General features: G+C 36.6%; 1 protein-coding gene and 1 long non-coding RNA gene across 2 annotated transcripts in view; one reads left to right on the plus strand and one right to left on the minus strand.

Moving 5' to 3' along the window:
* The window catches only part of LOC130097090 (uncharacterized), a 39,587-nt gene that overhangs the window by 11,490 nt on the left and 12,216 nt on the right, over positions 1 to 15,881 (minus strand). Inside the window, exons 37-38 of the mRNA XM_056263736.1 lie at positions 7,085 to 7,210; positions 6,568 to 6,676 (exon numbers count right to left, since the gene is read on the minus strand). Coding sequence (XP_056119711.1) covers positions 6,568 to 6,676; positions 7,085 to 7,210 — 235 coding nt within the window. The remainder of the gene's footprint in view (positions 1 to 6,567; positions 6,677 to 7,084; positions 7,211 to 15,881) is intronic.
* On the plus strand, positions 479 to 14,677 carry LOC130096927 (uncharacterized). Its single transcript, XR_008808243.1, has 3 exons — positions 479 to 1,341; positions 1,487 to 1,550; positions 14,403 to 14,677. It is a non-coding gene; the product is annotated as an uncharacterized LOC130096927 (long non-coding RNA).

Consider the following 15,881-nt stretch of genomic DNA (forward strand, 5'->3'; position numbering starts at 1 on the left):
CCTTTTTATTTTATTTTATTATCCACAAGGTTTCCTGACTTGCAAACCTACATAAATTATATAAACATGGCAGACATAATACAAAGATTTAATCATTAACAAGTGAAACTAAAGTAAAGCAAAAAATAAATAAGGTGGCACGATTTAGGGGAAAAAATCCAATTGCGATTTTTCCGATAAAAATTTTGATTTTAAAATACGATTTTAAAAAAATCAGGTTTGCTGTGCTTGTTTGTAGGGCTGTGGACACAATTTTGTGATTATATATCATTATGGCTATAAAGTAATAATAATAATAATTACTAAATAAAAATCTAAAAATTAGCGAATAAAAAAAAATAAAAAAAAATCTATTGGAACAGTTCTCTTTGAAATAAAAATCAAGAATTTAAAAATTACAAATAATATTCTTTTTTTTATATATTACAACTGTATAATTACAACGGAAACACAAATATAAACACTATTGGATAATCAGCTGCTTGTGTGTGAGAACAATTAAATCACAGCATTTGTGATTTCATAATTGCACTAAGCCATATCTCGATTTTGGTTTTATGTAATGCAGCTAAAAGTAAATGTTCTTAACCTGCATAAACTGCTGTTTCCAACTTGTGTATATCAAAAATATGGCAAATAACTTTGCGCATAAATCAGATAACGTCCTATTATATATCCTAATAATCAATAAATATTTGTATACCAATATTTAGGGATGTATAAGGTTATCCCGACTGTTTGTTTTTCTTATTAACAGGTCTTGAAGGTCTTAACATCATAAAGCCAGTTGGACCCATTCATCACTAGGACAGGGTCAGTGATTATTTCTGGTTAGCATCTCAGTGTTGGGTCAAGCAGATGTTTTTTCAAGGTTTTGAGTTAAAAAAAAAAAAAAGGTGAAATTATTTGTGGCATGTTGCTTACATGATTTTAGTGGTTTGCACGAGGGCCTAATTAAGTCCTTCACACTGGATTATCAGGAGATCTGGAGAACTGTCACATCCTGTCTCTTTTCCTTTAGCTGCCAGGTCCATCTCTTGCTATGACGAGGTGGAACATTCCTATCCACACTCTTCCCTGAGACGGAGGCGGTTCATTCTCAGCTGTTTAGGCCCTTTGTCGTCTCAGCTCACCAAAGGGTCAATAACTTGACCCATTGTACTTCATGACCATTGAGCAGGCTATTAATGGAGACTGAGGGGTTCTGTTTGATTTACTTGGACAAGTGTCCAATAGATGTCACGTGATGCTTTTGCTCCTTTGATTGAGTTGCTTGTCATTTGTCCCTTATCCCTTGTTTGAGCCAGCTGAATCATGGAGACAGAGAATCAGAGAAAACAGGTATTAATATTTCCATGATCTATCTATCTATCTGAATTTTATTGTTCTTCACAATTAGGAAAATTGGCATGACTTTTGACCTCTGCTCTACAAATGTTTCTTTTTTCCTCACTCTCTTGACCCTGGTTTTTCTGCCCCCACTCAGCCACACACAAACCCTGTGCTCCCTGCTGGAGAAGATCCAACACATATCTGAAGCACAGATAAAGGTAATGCAAAGCAATGCTTTTTCATTTTGTTGTTTAGTTGCTCAGTGTTGTAATAGACAGGAAAAAAATTTAAGTTTCATATTTCATAAATACTGAATTAAACTGTTTATTAAACTAAAAACAACCACATGTTCATAGTATGTGAGAACCAATGAAGTAGTAAAATTAAATAAATTAATCATTACAAAATATATGTAATTTCATTTACATTGTCATTGGTTATGATTGTTTAAGGGTGAAATGACTGGACCATACTTCACACTAAAAAAGAATAATGTTTGCATTAAGAAATTGTAGTCTTTAAATTCCTAGTTGATTTCTGTAATGTGAAAAATATTGCTGTAATATAGGAAAGTTATTTAAAATGTAAAGTATGTTTTTAAAGTACAATCAAAATCTTTATCATTATAGTATCTGAACTGAATTTATTTTACACTGATGTATTCGGATGTTATCCAAATGAAGTCACCATTAGTTGATGAACTAATCATTTACAAAACATGACTATACATTCATAAATGATTAATACGTGACAATTAATACGTACAACAATTTACAAATGGTGTTGTAAGTTATCTAAAAAAAATTGTAAATCATGAAATAATCAAACAGATCATTAGTATATGGTTATTTTTGAACTAATCATTTGTTCATGATTAACCATTTTTATTAAGATAATGATACTAAAACAATTTAGTAAAAATGTATAAGTATTCAGCAATAAAGTACTTACAAACAATTTGCAAACTATTAGTTTATAGTTTATTCACATATATATATATGTATGTATTAATACCACATATGCCATTGTGTGTGTGTGTATTTAATATATTTGTAAACATTTTAATGGCATAATGAATGCCATTAATGTTAAATAAAGGTTAGTTTAAAGCACTTAATTAATGGCATTTTCACATTTTTCATGACCTAATCCAAAGTGAGAACCATTTATTCTTAATTACCAATTAACAATTCCTTTACTACGTGCTAATTAAACAATAATAATTGTGTTAATCACAGTGACAATGAATGGAGAGCTCACTATCTGTACATAGCCTATTAATATATTAACCATGTAGAGACTTAAATATATAAACTATAGTTTGTTAATAATTTGTAAGTATGTTATTACTGTATACTTATAATAAAGTGTTACCAAATTGTTTTAGTATTGTTATCTCAATAAACAATGGTTAAGGCCATCCTTAAAAATATTCTTGTTTGCCGTAACCCGACCGACCCTGTCAATTTAGGACCGACCCAATTTTTTTTTTTTTTTTCTCTTTTAGTCCGACCGACTTGCCGGTTGTAACTTGCGTTAAGACCGACTGATTTTTTTTTTACTCTTCAAACCACTAATACAAATCAATAAAATAATATTCATTATATTTTAGTATTGTGAATATAAATGCCTACATATAAACGAAGGCTACGTTCTTTCTTTTAAATAAAAACCCGTGGCGTCATCGTCATCAATGATTATGTTTAGGCCTACACCATTGGTTTACGCATGTCACACATGGCTTGTACGTTCGCTTCGTTTCATTCCCTGTTCGCGCTTGGTAATGATGGCTGCGGCTGCAGTAAATAAAATGTTCGCGGTCAACGTTCAAAGTCATACGGGTTCGGGCACCATAATACATCTAAAAAATGTATTAAAACATCTCGACACCGCTTTAACTTGGCATGAAGTTCTGGAAAAACTGTGCCCAGATCTTTTCCCCTCCCTTCTCCCCTCTAGTCTAACGGTGACCGTGTCGACTGACCTGAAGGAATCCACTAAAGTGTTGGTGGAGGGAACTCAAACTATTAAGGACGTGCTACAATTTGACCCTAAAATCAAAGTGGTTTCTTTTAAATTGAAATTTCAAAGTGAGCCGCCACCACCACCCAACAACATAAGGAATGCATTTTCCATCATGATGGGGCAGGCGAAGACCCCGAAGTACCCGGTCCTTCGCACCTGCAATAATGGTGAGTTTGCATTCTAGCAGAGCAGGCTTTTTGATTTGGAGCTAGCATGCATACTAGCCTACCTATAACGTTAAAAGCTAACTTCAATAGTGTTTGAGATGGAGAATTTTGAGATATGCTTGTGAAATAACATTACGTCAGTATGAGCCTACATTTAGGCGCTCTTTATTCGGAAAAATGCTATATTTATGGAGTTGTGCTATAGCCACCTTAAGAACTAGCTGCTTTGGCAGAGAAAGAAATAGGGCTGTCACTTTACTTTCGAAAATCGATTGCACAATCGATCGGACCAACCAACACAAGTTTCGAAAACGAAAATGTGGATTCGATTTTAACGGCCTTTTCTTTTTCTTTTTTTTTTTTTACCAAAAATGTGTTTTACATGGGACAGATCAATACAGTACACAGAACATGTAGGATGTTGGAAAATAACAATGTCTTTTCTGTTAACCAAATGCTTTTTAATATTCGCTATTACTTCAATGCAAGTGAACAAGCGCGCCGTATTTGTTGCCAAGTGACGTGTGTGTGTGTTCAAGTAAGCCAGAAATGCGCAGATTCTGCGCAATACGCTGTATTTAATATATCATGAGGACTCACGAGTTGCGTATTTGCGCTAAATCCGCGCAGATTTGGCTTACACGAACTTCCCCAGCAAAGTGAGTAAACATAGAAACACGCCGGATTGGTTAGTGATTTGACAGCGTTACCCGCCAAAGTTAATTTCTACCCGCATTTGGCGGGTTGGAGGGTGTTAATTTCAATCCTGAATGTTGCACTCCTGTTTGTCATTGTGCACGAAACTTCACGCCAATAAATCATCAGAAATATTGCTGACTTGTGCGCGTCTCAAGCGCCCTCTTTACGTTCGTCCTAATGCCTGTTAGGTGTCCGTGGATTTGCCTGTATTTGGCGAAAATGGAAACGTCTTTAGACATGGAAAATGATTTTACAATCGATTCAATGAACACTTATGTCTCAAAAATCGAACAAGATTTTTTCACAAAAGTGACAGCCCTATGTCATTATATAGACCAGTGCCCTAGCTCTGATTTGTAGGTTGCATTGACACCTAGCGGTGGATGCAAGTAAAACAGTTACACCATTGAAATTAAATATATATTTTTATAATATGATATTTTTTTTAGGGCTGTCAAATGATTAAACACGATTAATCACATCCAAAATAAAAGTTTTTTTTACATAATATATGTGGGTGCACTGTGTATAATTATTTTGTATATATATAAATACACACACATGCATGTATATTTAAGAAAAAAAAATTATTTATATATACAATATTTATATATAATATAAATTATATATAAATCTATATACAGTATATACATGAAAATATTTCTTAAATGTATACAAGCATGTGTGTGTATTTATATATATAAAATAATTATACACAGTGCACCCACATATATTATGTAAAAAAAACTTTTATTTTGGATGTGATTAATCGCGATTAATAATTTGACAGCCCTAATTTTTTTGTTTACTTTTCTGACAATACAGCATATTTAAAGCTATACATTTTAAGACAAGAATGTTGTGTTTTGTTACAGCTAAAGATCGGCTTTTTAATGATGTGGTCTCTGACATGAAGAGACAAGAAATAAAGTTCCCTGGAACAATGGCTGATGTCGAAATAAGCCGTTACGTGCTGGCACTCGTAAACACATTGTGGTATCTGGATGGTACAAAAGAAAAAATTCAAAGAAGAGCCGTGAACCAGTCTGGATCCATACACCATATTCCAGAAAGGTAATTAATGCAATCTAAATGAACAACTGCATAAATCAACAGCACAATTTTGATAGCAGGATTTTAAAGACCAGGAATACTGACCAGTTGAAATAGTGGAGTAAAGTTCATACATTTTTTTTTGGCAATGGTGGTTTGGTGAATGTATTAAGTTGGTCTGCCATACACTGCATTATGTTGTTGTGGTATTCTGTGTTTCAGGTTCATGAACAATTACAATGGGTACAATGACTACAAGAGAAAGAAAATCAAGGCACCACAACTGGACTCAGCATCACTCAAGACTCATGTTACAAGTTTGCAAACACTAATGGAACAGACATTTGTATCATTGTGGGGGGACTATGGCAAGGACCTGGAACATCTAGCAGTATCCATGAGTGAATATGCCCAATTCCTTGACCTTTCGTCAAAGGCTCAACAGGTTCGTCAGTCTCTGCCTCATCCAGTCAGACAACTGGCCGAAAATGTCCAAGTCCTGCACTTTGAGGGAGGACCAAAACAAACAATGTACTCCCTAATTGAGGACCTTGTGAACACCAAGGACTTTTACGAGCCCATCATTTTTGATGAATGTCAACATGCAGCGTCACCATTCAAGAACAGAACAGAACGGCAACTCTTTCTTGATGGATTCAATGCTGTGGGAGTGGCTGTTGACCAAATAAGGTATGTGTCGATCTAGAATATTTTTTTTTATATAGTGGTTGTGATGATCGAACTCAACATTGAAACATTGTGTTTGAAGTGTAGAAACTGTTTACTGCTTGTAGGTGTACCCATGTTCTCTGTTCTTGCCAATTTCAACAGCACTTGTTAAGTTACTTGTATTCAATGTTTTGGCATGATGAAGGGAGAATCTCCTTTAAAATGGGTATCTATCTTTTATCTTTTATACAGGTATGATCCTGGTGGCAATGTTGGGGGGGTTTGCATTTTTTGGAAAGTTCCAGCCATGAGAGAGGAGGAGGAGTCAATGACCAAGGCAGTCCAAATAATGAAAACAATGGAATCCAAGTTGCCAGTCTATCATACGCGAGCAATGCGCAAGGATTTCATCAAGACCGTATCATCAGCAACAAACATCTCAATGCCGAAACATGTTCTACGTCACATCTACGCTGAATACTTATACTATATCTACTATATCTGATGCATCAGCTGACCAAAACCCGGCTGTTGATGAACGAGTGAGACAGGCAATCTTAGGTGAGGACCCTGAACTTGTCACTGACCTTCGTCATCTAAATAAAGGCCGTCCCCAAGACACCTTTGACACTTTCTTTGATGAGCTGAACATGGAACTTGAGCAGATAACTGCAGCTGATGAACGACGTCATGGGGTCGCCCACCTGTCCGAATTCATCTCTGTGAGGGATCTGATTGAAAGAGTAGCCAAGAAGTGTCCACCAAACACTCCGATCCCCAGTGAGACCACTGTACTGTTTGCCTTTGTTCCCAAAAATGCTTACAGCAATGTGGCAAAGCTGTACAAAAGTAAGGTACAAATGAAATTTCAGGTCCAGACACGACAGCTACGGTCATCACACCCAGACGACCATTACTGCACAGCTCTCTTTAAGTACATGCGTTCTTTTGCAGTCAAGCACAGGGATTTAACAACGTTTCTCTGTGTAGATGATAAGTCCAAAATAAATTTCGGAGAACCAGGATTAGCCATGTCATCTGGAGTGCGGGGGAAAAAGTCCTTAGTAGCTTCAAGTGGTCTGCTCGGAGCCCTCGACCATGACCAGCAACAGAAAGGGTCATTGACTCCATCTGTGTACCTCAATGTTGAGATACCAGAGACTGTTGACGACTCCTTCTATAGGGGTCAGGTCACTGTGCTCCTGAAGGACTCCGTATTCCAGCCGAGCAGTGCCTTCCGGCACGCAACAGAGATGATGAGGCTTCTGGGAGATGACATGGACAAGGTGAAGCCCTTCTTGATAATTTATTCTGACGGAGGGCCTGACCACAGGGTTACCTATGAAGGTGTAAAACTGTCCCTGGCTGCTGTTTTCAGGGCGCTAGACTTAGACATTCTTGTGGCTGGGCGCACAGCGCCGGGACACAGCTGGGCGAATCCAGTGGAGCGAATCATGTCTGTTCTAAACCTTGCCTTCCAAAACATTGCTCTGTCCAGACAGGAATGCTCAGCAGAAGTTGAACAGGTGTTGAGAAGCTGTGGTGGGATGCAGGATATTCGAAAGAAAGCCGATATGGTGGGGAAGCTCAGAGATGAGTGGAGTGGATCTGTCAAATCTATAAAAGATTTACTGGAAGAGCGCATCACTCGTGTTCAGCTGAAAGGAAGGCCATTCACTATTCTGGAACCAGCATCTGATTTTGCAATCCATCAGAAACAGGCCGATATTATTGGCAAAATTGATGCTTCAATAGAGATTGGCAAGTACCACAAGAAAGACCTTGCAAATAAGGAAAACTACAAAACCTTCATGGCCAAACATAGTAGGGAGAGAAATTACATTGTGCAATTTCGCAAATGTGATGATCGTGCTTGTTGTAAGCCCTTGAGAAGCAGTGTTGAGGGAGACCTACCAGCTTGGATACCAGATCCTCTGCTTTCAGAAGATGGAGCCCACTTTCAGTCTTTTGATTCCTTGTTTGGACAAGAAACATCTGAAAAAGACATGCCAAGTGGAAGCAAGGAAACTCTGACATCTGTCGCAGAAACACAACAGGTATGCATTTAAAGAATTTGACACACTCCTGAGCTTTGTCATGTTATCTGCTGTTCTGTTTAGGTTTTTATTGATGTACAGTGTTGTGGTGGTGTTTGTTGCATGAAATCACGTAAGCAATCTTGCCATTTGTAAGCAAACTTTATTCTTGTTCTTTGGCTGTCAGGGATGCAAGAACAGTTTCCTTGTGGGACAGAATGCGCGAGCTACAATCCAGTGTTATGAGTGTGGAAAACCACGTTGCATCTATGCCAAGAAGTCACTGACAGTTCGTGATCAGCGGGCACTCCAGAGAATGCTCTTCAAGCATGTCTACAGCTGTGGTTCCATGTTGACCGTAGAAGGCAAGTCTGTCCATTTAGGTTTATCCAGAGGTGGTCTTTTATGACAGTTTTCAGTACATGGCTCTTAAAAACCAATTACAGGCGCTCTCTCTCTTTTATATATATATATATATATATATATATATATATATATAGGATCTCTGGAGAATAACGTAAAGGATAACAGTTAATAATGAAGGATATCCACTTGTCTTGTAGGTGAAGATTCCCTGCATGGGACAGTGTTCATCAGGTTGCAGCTGGTGTGTTCGACTCCAATAGAGTTTGCTTACTATGCCTCAGACAACCTGAAAGTTAGGAAGGATGTATGTGCATATTGTGCAGCACCTGGGGCAGAGAAGGACAAAGACCTTCTGGAGAGTTATAAAATTGTGTTGCCAGTCTGCTCCCAGTGCAAGCACAAGCCTGCACTGAAAAGGGCACCTTTTCCAAAGATGAAATAGTTTGGCCAGAGCAATGGTCGAAGGGATGTCGTGTTAACAGGGTTTATACACATTCCACGACATATTTGTTTTATGGATGTAAACATCCCAAATGTTACACATTATGTTTTCTCATATGTATTACATTGCATGTTAATGCAATTAACTGTTTGTGAATTCTAAAGTCATTTTAATTTATTTGTTTCACTTTCATTGAAATCTAGTGGCTTCTTTTTTTCTTGATTCTGATTAATATTTTTTTTTTCAAATGAATGAAGATGGAATTAATGCAATAAACATGTTTTTTGACAAAGATTACAAATTATTTGTGATCTATATAACCTGCATCAGAATGAGGTTTGCAAAGGTGAGCCCGAAGGCGCGTTTTGAAGACCTAGTCAGTGAAGTCACAATATGCAAAAAAAAAATTCATACCGACTTGACACCATGACCAAAATTTTACAATTTTTTTTTACATTGAATCTTGAAAAAAAAAAAATAGACCTACCTACCGACCCTATTATTATTTTTTTTGGCTGTTACTGCAAACCAAAATATTTTTAAGGATGGCCTAATTATAAACAAACCATTAGTAAATCATTAGTATATAATTTATTGATGTATTGTGATTCGTGAAGTTGTAAGCTGGTCTGTGTTCAAAAGCATGACTTATAGTCAAAGGATTCCAGTGGGTTATGTTAAATCCTTTCACTCATCAGCACAGACTTGTGTTCTGGTTGGAGTGTGTGGGATTTAGCGATAATGTGAACCTGTTTTACCTTCCACTGAAGCTCACATGCAGGTGCACAGGGGTTGAAGACTCCATGTGTGTCAGAGAAGACAGCTGTCTCTACCCTCCCTAGTCAGCACTTACATTGCAGTACAAACTACAGTGTTCAACACCTGTTATAGATTATGTGTAAATGCATGAATAAATCATAAACAAAGCTTTCTGCATGCACTGATCTAAAGTGTAACTATTCATCACTTGTAAATGTGTTAACTATCATTTGTAGATCTTTCTTACCTGTTACAAATTATGTGAATATGTATACAAGTCTTTTACAACATGCTTGCGAATGGCAAATTAAAAATGATGCAGCAAACCGCCATTTTAACAATATATTTTTAAAATGTATCACTTACCCTTATCTTGCTCACTTTTCCCCCCTATTTTCCTTTTCTCTGCACCAGATTGATAGTGCCACCTCCTCTTCATTTTTAAACAACGCACACGACTGGCACAAGAAACTTTATCAAACTTATTATTACCACGCATTACTGTCTGAACATCTGGTATGGGGCCCCCTGGTGGCCATGGGGGCCCTATGCAACCGCTTATATTTCTTATTAGGTAGGGCTGGCACTGCTTGCATGTTTGTGCTTTTGAACATAGTCCAGCTTACAACTTGAAAATACATCAAAAAATTATATTCTGATCATTTACTAATGGTTTGTTCATTTTTTTTTTCATTAAGTGATTAACCTGTTAGCTAGCAACCCCACTTTTGAAAAATCCCCAGAAATGGCATACCCAAACTAAAACAGAATACAGTTCATGAACCCTTTGCACTAAAAGCACAAGTATGATCTCATTTGAAAGCTGACATTTGGCAGTTTATTTTAAATTTATTAGTTATAATTTAAAATATAGTTATAACTATCTTCAAAGTTTTGTAAAGTTATTAGAAATTTATTTTTATGAAATATCTTCAAGAAAATAAAATTTAAGTTGGCATTGTATCAATCTAGAAATGCGCTGCAGCTAAAGCCACATGTCTGACCATGTTATATTTAAAATCTGAAGATAAGTCTAAAACTGTATTTAGTTTAATGTTTTTCAAGATCATGTCTATGACTTTATTTTGATTAGACTCTAAAATGCAAACTGTTGTTTATTGTCATCTTCTAGCATCTATTCAGTCTATTGTCTCTGCTGTTTTGTGGTGCAAACAAGCCCCATTCAGTGTCAGTCTCCCCTGCATACATTCACACACCTCCAGCCTGGTTATGGCTCTAAATATTCTTTGCTTTTGTTTTCATTATAATTACTAAGGACTGGCTATTCACACTGTTTCAATCCCTAATTTATTTTATCAAAGTTCTCACTTCACATTTGAAACTGTATCAAATGCCCTTCTTGAAAAAAGAAACATTTCAGTAAGCATTCCTTTTTAAAAATTTTAAATTCATAAAAATTACAGCTAGGTGGCAGGTGCATGTTAGGGCTAGCTAGCATGTTAGCTTAGTACACCATCACCATCCTGCTTTAAAACCATGTTTTTGCTCCAATATTACTTTATAACGCAAGTCAAGTGTTTTAAATAACCTTCTGTGATCTGATTTGGCTTTGGATAAAAAAATCAGACAGAAAATATATTATTTTATAGTATTCTGCACAATGATAAAGTCTATATCGATTAGCATTACATTATAAATATAATCTATTATTATGAAAATACGAAGAACACAGATAAATCATATATCGTCGCAATCATGTTTATTGTCTCCAAAACATCTTTATCTGCATATTACAGCGATCTCTGGAAGCTTTGTGTATGTAAAGGAGTTCCTGTAATGTCACATGATATGTCTCTTCTTCATGTGTTCCATATATGGACTAAATGTGCATAGGGCGCCCTCAGGCTGCCAGTATGGATTGAAAACACAGTACATCAGAGTATCCAGCGCTCATAATTATTACATCGGCCCATTTTGGGTATAAATTCAATAAATATTATTCCCCTCTATAGAAATCTGACGTAAACCTATGAGAATCTATCAATATTTCTCCAAATGTACACATTTTTGAGCTAAAAGTCCTGAGGGACATTGTTTTATCAAGCGCTGTCACGACAGCACAGAAGTTTTTTCTGAATAGGAGCAGCTGACGCTCATAATTCATATTAAAGATATCAACTCATTTTTTCATTACATAACTCCTTAGTCCTGACACAAATTAATACATAACTGTCACTATAAGTTTCTCAGAATAAAATAGTGGTCAAATACTGAAACTTGAGTCTTATATCTTTTTAATGATGCATAGTTTGTCAAGGTAATAACATTAAATCTGATAGTAACTTTGAACTATTTAAACAATGAACGATTCAGTGTGTCGGCATCCTCGTGCTGGCTAACAGGGTTTTTTTCCATTTATTGAAATTGTGGTTTATGTCAGTGGCATATGCGGAACACTTGTCAGAGAAGGCGACGTTTCTTGAGCACAATCCACACCCAGCGGTATTTCAGGAATTTATTTTTCCAAATGTGCCACGTGAAACATGGATTCGGTTTCCGACCTTTTACCATCGTGTCAGTTGATTTAGATTAATATGTGCGAGTGTATGGGAGAGAGAGCAAAGACCGTATTTAGTTTGAAGACAGAGAGTGTGAGCTTTTTGCTCGTTCTCACATATACAAAATTTATCTCACTAATGAATCCTTAACTTGAAATCAGTATGATAAACTTTATGCTAGTGCTGTCAAACGATTAAAATATTTAATCGCATTAATGGCATAGTTAACTTGCAATTAATCGCACATTTTTATCTATTCTAAATGTCTCTTGATTTCTTTTTGTCCCATTATTTTTTCTAATTTTATTGCTCTTATCAACATGGAAAAGTGGATCGGCTTGCTTTGTGCAAATGTTTTTTATTGAAAACAACACTGGCATATACTGTGTTCAATGTCACACTAACATTCTCACTTGGATCAAATAATCTCTCAATGTAACACTGTCCATCAATAAAAGGGTGAAAGAAATACTGATGAGGTCCTGATATTGACGACGGGGCGGAGAATTCGCATCAGCTGTGTGTGTGTGTGTGTGTGTGTGTGTGTGTGTGTGTGTGTGTGTGTGTGTGTGTGTGTGTGTGTGTGCTTGGCTATCGTGGTGTTTCAGACTGGACGTGCTGCGATCGCGATGATGATAGCTCAGTTCACAACGACAAAACACACAGATCACTTTGGTCTTGTCAATGGAGCCATTTGGCAACTTTTTAAAAGTAAACTTTCCATTCAGAATCTTATTGGCATCCATTTCGGCGTCTCGCGCTCGTCATCCACTCAAAACGTAACGTTAACCAACTATTTGGCCGGCTCGCAGACCTAAACAAATGTGTGCGGCGTCGTGCCTGTTGTTTTGTTTCCGGTCTAGCTGGATCCGCTTGCACTTTGGTCGACGAAGCAACAAAACGTCCCCGCGCTGCGCTATGAAACCCATTCATTTCAATGGCTTGCGCCCCGCGAGGACGTTTTGTTGCCGCGTCCTGCTGAAATCAATTGAGAGAGTGTCTTCATACAAGTACTTGGGCATATGGATAGATGATAAGCTCACCTTCAATGAACATATTACTGCTTTAGTCAAGAAACTTAAAGTCAAGCTCGGCTTCTATTTCAGAAACAAATCTTGTTTTACTTTTAGTGCTAAGAAGAAACTTGTGGAAGCTACTTTTCTGTCTGTAATTGATTATGGAGATATATTGTACATGCATGCTGCATCCTCCATCTTGCGTCATGTTGATTCAGTTTACCATGCATCACTACGATTCATAACAAATACAAAGTCTCTTACCCATCACTGCATTCTTTATGATTTAGTTGGTTGGACATCACTTAAATTTCGTAGACAACAGCACTGGTATATCTTTATTTATAAAGCTATACTTAGCAAACTTCCACTGTACCTCTGTAACCTCCTCTCTGTTCGCTCTGGTACCTATCAGCTACGCTCCTCAAAGTGGTTGCTTTTTAACGTGCCACGAGTTACAACCGATTTGGGAAGAACTGCTTTCTCTTATTTAGCACCATGGGGGTGGAATAATCTACAAAAAGAGCTAAGGTTAGAAACCCTTATGAATTTAAAACTACTGTAAAGAGTGTTGTGATGGAGACATGTTCTTGTTTTTCTTAAGAGTCATTGTGTTCTTTTGTACTACTTTTATCATGAAAATGTAATTTGGTGTTTGTTATGTATGCATTTGTTGTGATTTGGCTGCTACCTTGGCCAGGTCTCTCTTGTAAAAGAGATTCTGAATCTCAATGGGACCTCCTGGTTAAATAAAGGTATAAAAAATGTAAAAAAGCATGTGAAAAAAACTACAAAGTTTGTTGGGCCAAAAAGACCGTTAATCGCACGATAAAAAAATTAACGCCGTTAAAATGGGTTTGCGTTAACGCCGTTAATAACGCGTTTAACTGACAGCCCTACTTTATGCCTTTTACAAAGAAAGATTACACTTGAAATATTGTTAAAATTGAAATTGTTGTTGATTTTACCTGTGAAAACTTTTAGAAATATATAGATCTAGGTTATAATAAGCCTTCTCATTAAATTATTTATTATTGTGTTTCGTTAGTGACAAATTGGGGGGAGAAAAAATATTCCATACAGTATAAACACCTTGTTTGTTTGTATGGTTGACCCTACTTCAAATGACAATTTAAGAACATTAGAGTTTAGTTTGAATTAGATCTTACACTAGACTAGTCTGTGGCACATAGAGTACATTCAGGCAACTGACTTACTGTTGTGTTCAGGATCATGTTGGGATATTGCAATGTCTACATTGTTAAAAAAAAGGCAAAAGAGGATGAGGTATTCATTTTCATGTTTGGTTTATTCTACAGAACTACAGAAGAGATTGTCACAGCAATCAATGTTTAGAGAGATCCATCTAATATTTTCACTCTTCATCAGCCCCCTTCTGTTAGGAAGAAAAAGGAAAAAAAATGTTAAAGGTAAGCTGATCCAGTTAAAAATCAAACTCTACACCGCTAATCAATATTGATGGTATTTTATTTTTCAATACACACTTAAATATTAAAATGCATTTCATTAAGTGTAGTTGTTGAAACTACTTGCTATTCATATCCTAAAGTCACTAAAAAGTGCTGATCTACTGTAACTAGGGGTGTAACGATTCATTCGTTTTCTCGATGCATCGATTACAAATCCTGACGATGCATATGCATCGATCTTGAAACATGTATTTCGAATCGTGAATCGTTTATTTCGGTCAATATTCGATTTAAAATGCTAAGAATCGAATAATTTGCGATTCTATATCGATTCAGTGCTTTAAAACATATAAACATTAAATGACTATATGCGCGAATTAATGAGGCGTTGTGCGGCGTCATTTCGCGTCCTCACAGCTCTCACATACTCGCTGCACTCTTACCATCTTTCACTGGATTTCGCTCGCGCTCGGTCCCATATAGCTCTCATCTACAGATTTTTGAGCAGTCCGTGTTTGAGCTCTCCTCAGGACAGGTGTTCACATGAGCAGATGACAGCTCTCTATCGAGAAAGCAAGCCATCGATAAAGCTGTCATTGCGCGGTCACTGCTATGAAACAACGCGTTCGTTGCGTGGAAACGTCACCGTTATTTTCTTTAAGATAAGATACTGAAGTTTTACGGAAATGGGTCATACCCGTCCTGAGCAGTTAAAGTAAAACCCCACTTATTCAAGGGTGCGCATTTATTACATGGAAAGAGAAAACGTATAATAGGTGTCTAAAATGCACACGCTTCCAATTAATCATGAATGATGAATGAAATGTAACTTAATGTCGTTAAACTGAACTGATGAAATAACTACAACATTAATTACACTGAAATAAGAGCGCGTGGTTTATCCATCAATCAGATGCGCATTAAAGTTGCATTCGTAATCGTTAATATAGCACAAGTAGACAGCCGGCGCGTTTTCTTTCAGAATCACAAGGACAATCAGTCGAGTAGCTATTCCATGAGGAAACGTTAGTTAAGGTTTAGTTGGGATGGGAAAGTTCATGGTATTTTTAGTCTCACAATGGAGGATGTTTAATGTACCAGGAACACTTTAAGGTTGTGTATCCATTCCTACAAAATAGTTTGCATGATGAACTAACTATTTTAAAGCCTTTTTAAATCTTGGTTTACATTTTTACAAATGCTAATTTATAGGCTTTGGAAATATTTTTTATAATAATAGATTCATTAAAAACTAACATGGACTAACGTTAACAATAGACAAAATGTCGTTTTTTTTCTCCACTCTCTGACCCCAGAAGGCAGCTGTATAATTCACACCCTGACTAAGACCCATAGGGGGAAGCATTT

The sequence above is a fragment of the Rhinichthys klamathensis genome, unplaced genomic scaffold, assembly GCF_029890125.1.
Source record: "Rhinichthys klamathensis goyatoka isolate OS25496 unplaced genomic scaffold, OSU_Roscu_1.1 h1tg000209l_1, whole genome shotgun sequence".
NCBI lineage: Eukaryota > Metazoa > Chordata > Actinopteri > Cypriniformes > Leuciscidae > Rhinichthys > Rhinichthys klamathensis.